We start from the raw sequence: 8,529 nt of genomic DNA, 5'->3' as shown, positions 1-8,529 counted from the left end.
GCCACAGTTCTCCAAGTCTGAGGATGGGCCTGGGCCCTCTGACATCCCCCCGAATCCTCAGACTGGCCCCAGCACCTCTTCCCCACCTGCTTTGGCATGGGGACCTTCTCAGATGAAGCAGGTTCAGAACTCGGTGCCATCACAGTCTCCCAGGATGGATGGAATGATGAGTCAAGAAAAACGGACACCTGGGGTACCCTGCACTGATACACAGAACCCACTTGCTAGTTTCCAAAACCTCATCCTATGTAAAGCCCAAAGCTGTCCCGCGGGATGGAAGGCAGGTAGAGCTATCCCCTTGGGACAGATGGAAAGCAGACTTGGGGACATAAAGGACTTGCCTTGGTTTAAAGCATAGGTTCCCAAACTTATTTGATCTACTTCCCCCTTTTCGGGGAAAAAAATTTACTTAGCAGCCCCCTGGTAATGAAAAACTTTTGTACCAAGTCCGCAAGCTGTCTTTTAGTCTAAAAAAAGATGTCCTATACATGTACACTATCCTGTTCTCAACAGTTTTTTTTTAATTCTATACCATTGGCAAAATTAATGATACTATCAGAATTACTATATGCCACATGAGTACAATTTATAATGATCCCCAATAAGAGAATATCTCTCACAGGGACATATATGAACCATCGGCACAGGAATGGATTTTGAGTTTGCACTTAATCATAGTCCTAATCTAAGAAAAAAATAGTACTTATGATGTGACCCTATTCAGTGTTTGCTCTCATGAAGAGATCCCTGAAGATACGGGTGCCATAGCAGAGTGTGGTGAAGAAATCAGATGGTGCCCAGCTCTCAGGAAGAATAATATCCGGGGTCTTAAAGGCTTGTCTTCAAACAAGCAGTCATTTAAATGAGATGTCAGCTAAGTCCACACAGAGGAAGCACACCAGCCTGTGTGATCCAAGGATTGCAAATAATTAAATCCAAGAATAGAGGAGGGGACAGTATTAGACCACAGAGTCTGAGCCTTGGATTTTCAGAAGGCTATGGAGGAAAGTGAACACCCAGAATCTATTTGCAGAGGCCCCCGCATGGACTAAGCCCCCAGTGAATATGCTCTGTCCATAGACCAGGGAGGAGTCGCCTTGCTATTAGACAGTGTATTGGAAAGTGGACTCATATAAATATCGTTAAGCTAACATCTAACACCTCGTCATTTGATCTCCCATTTGACCTGTATTTAATTTGTTCTAATTTTTCATATTTTCTCTTTTCTTTTGGATTGAGATTTTCCTGTGCTTTATTTTATTACTTTTGTTTTTTATGATTTGTGTTTTGAATTTTTCTGGGGGGTGTGGTATGTTTTTCTCTATATGAAATCTAGGAGAAGCACATCTATAGAGACTGGATTAATAGTTGCTTAGGGATATGGAAAGGGAAGTGAAGGTGAGGAAGTGGGGAGGTAATAAGAAGGAGTACAAGAAAGAAGAAAATCTTCTAAAAGTGTGGTGAATATTGGGAAATTATTTTTAATGTGATTAAACCAATGAGTTTATGTAGGTGAATTATGTCAATAAAACTGTTAAACAATAAAAATAAACCATTTGAAAAAAAGAGGGGAGGGGCTTTTGTACTACTCTAACTCATCATCCAGAAGATGTAGGTATCTGCTCCCGAAGCCCCCAGGGGGCGATATCTCCCACTTTGGGAAACTAGCTTTAAAGAGTGGCCTCCTGGCCCAGGTCTGTGCCCTCCCCAGCCCTCCTCCTTGCTGCAATAGCAGAAGCCCATGTGGAAGCGGAAGCTCCAGGCAGATCCCAAGTACATCAGGCTTTTCAGCTCTCTACAGAAACCCGGATGTCACTGCCCCTGTCCAACGAGGAGCAGCAGTCCTCACCTCACCTGGCTACCTTGCCCCTTAGAATTCCGACGTGCTGTCTTTGCTGCTTTCAACTTCTTCCTGGCCCTTTCTCAACCACGAGAAAGTTGTCAACCAGTCCCGTCGGCTTTCATGGTGACCCTCCACAGGGTTTCCGCTCGATGATGTTTTAGAAGTAGACCACCAAGTCTCCCTCTTGGAGAGACCAAGCCCTCTAGCCTTTGGGTTAGCAGGCTAACTCATCATCCATTTGCACCATCCAAACCCAACCAACTACTGTCATCGAGTCCAGTCCGAGTCATAGTGACCATATAGGGGCAGGGTAGCACTCTCCCAGTGGGTTTCCAAGAACGTAACTCTTTACTAAAATAGAAAGCCTCATCTTTCTCTCACTGAGGGGCTGGTGGTTTCAAACTACTGGTCTTGTAATTAGCAGCCCAATTCATTACCACGAGGCCACCTGGCTTGGGGACTCCTCAAAAAGAAGCTCTGAAGAAGGTTTTGTCCACGCTTTCCTTTTCACACACTGGGGGCAGTATGGAGCAGGCTGAGGCGCTGGCACAGGTGTCAGGAAGGTCTGGGTTCTGGGCTCAAATTCTGGTGCCCTCAAGCCACATCTGGTAACCTTGGGCAGAGATTTTAGCAGCTCTGCCTTGGTTCCCTCCTCTTTAAAGGAGATACAATTAGGGTCAAGGTGAAGGCTACCTGCCAGGTGTGTAACAGCTTTCAGTAAGAAGTGACGACTATTCTCAACGCCTCCAAGCAGTGGGACAAGCCAGGTGGAGCTCTGGACCTGAAAACCTAATGAACTCTGGGGCCAGGCAAGGAGCCTGGAGCACATCTGGTGACCCTGCCTGGCCCGGGGAGCCAGCCTCTTCAAGGGGCAGACCTGGCACATATCACAGGAAGAGAGCTCTGAGTGGATTGGGCTCCCCCCTAGGTTTTACTTGGGGAAATTGAGACCTAGAGAACTGAGATGGTTCCCCCAGTCAGCAAAAAAAAAAATAGTGGGAAACCTTGAGTATCCAGCCAGACTGGGGGGAACCCAATTCTTTCTCAACCGTGTACGTGTACTCTGGAGTGGCTAGTTGCCTACGTCGCTGTGCACGCTGTGGGGAGACACGGCTGTGGTGTGACAAGCACGGAGCAGCTGCTCTACAGGGAAAGCAATGGTGGTTGTGGGTTTTTTGTTATTTTTTTTAATTTATTAAGAGAAGCTGAATAATAATTTTTAAAACTGAGAGAGAGGACGACACTAAAAATAGCCCAGAATGCAGAAGTCCGACCTAAACCAGCCTCCTTTTTTTTTTTTTGCTTACAGTGCAAAAAAACAATAAAAAAATTTTAAAATGTTAAGAGTAAGAAGGTCAACCAATGCAGAGTTGGACAGGTCGAGGAAAGGGAGGAGCTTTGATCAGAAAAAAGAGAGAAAAAACTTTGCCAGGAAATCTATGACTCTGTGGCTTTTTATGAATGGGGAGGCCCCGCTTTATGTATAAAAGGGGGGCCTCGAGGTGAAGGTCTGCACATCAGGGGCTGCTCTTGCAAAACCAAACCACAAGGCCAACTCGAAGGAGGCAGAGCTGCACCATGCCCCGCTCAGCACTGCTCTGTGGCCTGGTCTTCCTGGCTGGTGTGTGGACCAGCCAGACTCAGGGTACCCGGCTGGAGAACAGCTGCACCTACTTCCCAGGCAACCTACCCCACATGCTCCAAGACCTGCGGGCAGCCTTCGGCAAAGTGAAGACCTTCTTTGTGAGTATGACTCCCTCCCATCCTTCCTTTCTGCCAGGGGGACTGCCGGGGGAGGCGTTATGTGGAAGCCGCCAGAAGAACCCACCTCCTTCTTGACTCCATCCCTGTCACCCAGGCCTTCTGAATCCAAATTCTGAAGCGAGTCAGAGTTCAGGCTGGGGGCTCAGTGGGTTCCGTTAAGCCCAGATGGTGTGGCAGCTCTCCAGGGAGAGTTGCCCTGGAGGTAAAATCACGCTCTCTCCGTTGCTGCAAACTGCCTGGGACATCCCACTGGAGCGCAGGGGACTGGCTGGGACAAACCAAGATTGAAAGTGGTGATGTTCCCCATACCCTGACAGGGGAACACAAATGACCTCTTCCTAGATGGGCAATTCCTTTAGAAGGGTGACGGGAGCCCCGGGCATGGAGGAGAATGGCATTAGCTGAGGTGCCTCCCTCCCAGAGGTTGTTTAGAGCCTAAATTCAATGCCCACAGCCCGGAAACGGCAAAGCAAAGCGTAAGTCAAGTGAGTGGGGCATGAGTCCCAGGAGGACAGACGCACGTTCCCTTTAAAGTTGAGTCCTGGCTCCCTAGAAAGGGGACCAGGGGGGCTTCTGCTTTCAACTTCCCAAGCTGCGTGTTTTTAAAAGAACTTGTTCCCAAGGAGGAAAATCCTGCTTACAATACTCCCTTCCGTTCTGGAGCCAAAGCAGCATTAATGAAAAAGCCAAAATAAAGAGGATCCGAAAGACGCCCGTTGCAGGCATCCTCCCAGACCTGGGGGATTCACTCGGCTTCTTTGTTCTTCTTGCAGCAAACGAAGGACCATTTGGACACTATGCTGTTGAACAGGTCCCTGCTGGAGGATATGAAGGTGAGGGTGGGGACTGAGAGGCTGGGGGGTGTGGGGGTGGCGGGCAGGCGGGTGGGGGGGGCTGTTGCAGGGTGATTAAGGGAAGGGAGATTCTGCTTCGTGACTATGGGCAGCTCCGTAGGCTTCCTCCGCCTTGAAAAGGAGAAGTGGGAAGATCTTAAATCTTAACTCAGCACATAGCCAGCCTCTGGGGGGTTACAAATGGCTCATTGCTGGTCAAGGAGGAGCCCTCTGAAGCTAGCCTCCAGTAAGTAGCTCCTCCTCCCGGTCCCCATCACTCACCGTCCCCCCTTCCTTCGGCTCCTTAGGGTTACCTCGGGTGTCAAGCCTTGTCGGAGATGATCAAGTTTTACCTGGAGGAGGTGATGCCAAGGGCTCAGGACCAAGGGCCAGACATCAAGCAGCATGTGAACTCCCTGGGAGACAACCTGAAGACCCTGAGGCTGCGGCTGCGGCGCTGTGTGAGTACAACAGCCCAGCCCTTCCCTGGGGGGAGCATGCCCGGAGACAAGCCACTGACACGCAGCCAGGGGCACCAGGGCACCCAGAGTGGCTTCCTCACTCGTGTTTCTCTCTCTCTCTCTCTCTGAGCCTGGGTGAGGGGAGGCGGTGGCTGCCAGGCATTGACATGTGAAGGTTTGCAAACAGCTTTCCTGTTATTTGTGACTCATTTGTGGTTTATTAGCTACTCTCCTCTAGTTCATGAAAGGGGCCCAGCGTTCCAGCCAGACACCCTTGTCCCCTAGGCCTGGCAGGAAGGGTCTGGAAGGGAGGGAGGCTCCTGGGCTGAGCCCACTGCACTCACCTCTGGGCCTCAGCCTTTGAGAACCAGAGTTGGAGGCAGAGCCAGTGCCTGACAGGATCTACCCCGGGATTTCACAAAGGCCCTGGAAATATTCAGTCCAGGCTGGGGAGCCAGTGAAGAAGCCCCCAGATCATTTGTCCCCCTCCAGCGGACATGAGACATCTCCCACTGGTTTCCCTCGATCCAGCCCCGAGACGGACACATGGGCTGGGTCCTGGCTGCAGGTCGGGGCTCCGTCAGAGTAGCTGTGACCAGTCTCCTTTCCCCAGAGACTTAGGAAGAGCCCTTGGTGGCTGAGGCAAAAGGGATGTGGAGAATGGCTAGCTCAACACTTTGGGAGACACCCTGGCCCCCCAGGGAGGAAGCCCCAAGAACCGGGTTCCTCCAAACCTTTAAAGCATCTCCTAGAGCGGCCACAGCCTAGCCACAGGTCGGCGCCCGGGCTAATTCTTCTCTGCCCAGCGGGTACAAGGGAGTTAGGCTCAGCTTTCTCAGGTGGTTACCCAGGATAGGCATTTGGCAGGAGCTTGTCCGCCCTGGTGCTATGGAAGCTGGGGAGGTGAGCCCGGATCATTAACACTCGGTTTCTTTTTACAGCATCGGTTCCTCCCCTGTGAGAACAAGAGCAATGCGGTGGAGGAGGTGAAGAACGCTTACAATAAGGTGCGCACAGACGGTGGCCAAGAGGGCTTTGGGGGGCGAGCCCTGTCCACTGCCCAGAGGGAAGGGATGGGAGTGGCGGGTGCTAAGCAGACCCTGTCCTGCACTCAGAAGGCGTGTGGGAACCTGGCACATGGTGTGACCTCCTCAGCCAGTGAGGAGCTGCCAGCTGGGTGCTCTTTGTTTTCTGTGAAGTGTCTTTGGGGGTTTCTAAATGACTGCGCCTCGCCTTTGCAGGCCTGCGGGCTGGGCCAGCAAGCAGGGTGGTGGGGAGAGTGACAGAGGAAACAGAAAGTACAGAAAGTCACTTGTTGGGAATCGAGGCCGAACCCACACGTGCAGGAAGTGGACACACGAAGGTGCACACACAGATGCATCTCTCTGGGCTTCAGACTGGGATCCCCCAAACTCAGACTGAGCAGGAAGCAGGGCTCTCACAGGTCTGGAGCTAGCTCACTTTCCATCTGCCCTTCACACCTGCTGGAGGTGGCTGAGAACATGGGTTCTCCAGCCCAGAGGTTTAATGCTCCCCTGGGGTCTGGGAACCTCTTAGGCCCTGTTTCTCAGAAAGGGTGAGGGACTGCTAGCCAAGGCCTGAGTCCCAGAAGGCAGACCGGAGGGCAGGGCAGGGCGGGCTCATTAGGAACAAGACCCCTCTTGGGCTCCCTTCCCAACTTCCCTTACTGCCCTCCTTTCCAACTGCTTCCTCTAATGTCTTTTCATCAAATGGTGAATAAGCAGCATGTGAGCAGATGACCTTTAAAATGGTTGGAAAGACACTATTTTGAAGACTATGCTTTAGGAAGCAAATATTCCTCTTGCTAAAGGCCAGGCACACCTCGGACCCAGAGAACACCAAGGTCAAGGTGTAGCCCTGCCTAGCACCGCTCGAATTCCCATGGTTGTCCCTTTAGCTCCCAACACTAAGGAGCAAGTGCAGCTTCTTTGCCCCAGGGCCATGTGGCATGAAAGGAATAGGGGGAGGGGGGCAGCACTTATCCAAACAAATGGGATCTAACTAAAGATTTCCTTTACACAGCTCCAAGACAAAGGGGTTTACAAGGCTATGAGCGAGTTCGACATCTTCATCAACTACATAGAGATCTACATGACCGTGATGATAACACCTAAAGCATCTTAAGGAATTTTAACCATCCAAGATGACGACTCGACTGGACTCTAGGACATGAAGCAAAGATCCCCAAAATTGGGTCCAGGGTTCCCGGAGGACCAAACCAGTCCTATTGTATCTCTGTCCTAGACTATTTATTACCCCTGATACCTCAACTCCTATTTCTATTTATTTACTGAGCTTCTCTGTGAACTATTTAGAAAGAAGCCCAATATTATCATTCTTTCAATATTTATTATTTTTCACCTGTGTTTTAAGCTGTGTCCATGGGGGTAATAACCTATGGTATTTGAGTGTTTTAAAATAAATTGTAACTTATATAAGGAGGGAAAAAATTACTTAGGGAGCCAACTGAAGCTTGCATTCCATGCACGACCACACTTGATAGCCGTTGAGTTATTTTGCCTGGATCTCCCTATAATGTCTCTCATCCCTGGGCTGGAGGTTCCTGCCATGTTACAAAGACTCCTGGGAAGAGAAACCAGTGAGTCTCTGTGATGATGAAACTTCGAGTTGCTCAGAGGGATTTCCCTAGCCTGACTCCTCAACCTGTGTATTATTGAAAGCTGTGGCCAGCTTATTATTTATAACAGCCTCGAATTGGTTCTAATAGAACTCAGTTATAACTAGAAGCACTTCAATTCCTCTGGGAATGTTACACTGTTTGTCTGTCTTCATGAACAGATTTTAATTGTGAATAAATAAATGGATCTTATGAAAACAATGCTCTGGTGTTTGATGAGTTCTCTGTAACTAAAATTCCTTCCATCATGCTTCCAAGACAGATATTGCTGCTGTTGTTAGGTGCTACCAAGTCAGTTCAGACTCGGTGGCCCTATGCACAACAGAGTGAACTTTCTCCCCGTCCAATTCAGACTCGGTGGTCATGCTAATTTACATGACTAAGGCTATGATTCTGCATTGTTTGTTGCTGTTGTTAGCTGCCTTCCAGTAGGTATCACCTCATAGCGATGGTCATGTCTGAGACAGGGTCAATCCCCTGCCTGCTCCCTGTCCTCAGCACCCTCATGGCCATGTGTGAGCCCATGATTGCAGCCACTGTGTCCATCCATCTCATTGGGGGTCTCCCTTTTTAGTGGTCACTGACGCTTTATTAAGTATGATGTACTTTTCTAAGGACTAGTCCCTTCTATCAGCATTCCAAAAGGACCTGAGATGAAATCTCATGACCCTCCCCTCAAGGAGCTTTCCGGCTGTACATCTTCCAAGATACATTTACTCATTTTTCTTGTTATATGCAATATTCTTTGCTGATGCCAGTATTCAAATGCATACATTTTCCAACTGTTTTTATAATTCATTGTCCAGCAGGTGCACGCAGATGAGGTGACTGAAAATACCATGAGTTGGCTCAGGTGCCTTAGTCTTCAAAGTGGCTTTGCTTTGTAACCCTTTAACGAAGTCTTTTGAAGGAGATTTTCCCAAGACTTGACCTTTTAACTGTGATTTTAAGAACATTGATTGTGGAGCT

The 8,529-nt window shown here is 49.4% G+C and overlaps 1 protein-coding gene across 1 annotated transcript; it reads left to right on the top strand.

Annotated features, from left to right (window-relative positions):
- Positions 1-3,421: 3,421 nt before the first annotated feature.
- On the top strand, positions 3,422-7,412 carry IL10 (interleukin 10). The gene is made up of 5 exons (XM_075540558.1): positions 3,422-3,586; positions 4,381-4,440; positions 4,749-4,901; positions 5,843-5,908; positions 6,945-7,412. The coding sequence occupies exons 1-5, from the start codon at positions 3,422-3,424 to the stop codon at positions 7,044-7,046; spliced, it is 546 nt and encodes a 181-aa protein (XP_075396673.1). The 3' UTR covers positions 7,047-7,412.
- The last annotated feature ends 1,117 nt before the right edge of the window (positions 7,413-8,529 follow it).

This window comes from Tenrec ecaudatus, chromosome 1, assembly GCF_050624435.1.
Source record: "Tenrec ecaudatus isolate mTenEca1 chromosome 1, mTenEca1.hap1, whole genome shotgun sequence".
Classification (NCBI taxonomy): Eukaryota; Metazoa; Chordata; class Mammalia; order Afrosoricida; family Tenrecidae; genus Tenrec; species Tenrec ecaudatus.
The sequence above is the reverse complement of the archived record's forward strand: the minus strand, read 5'-3'. Positions and strand labels throughout refer to the sequence as shown.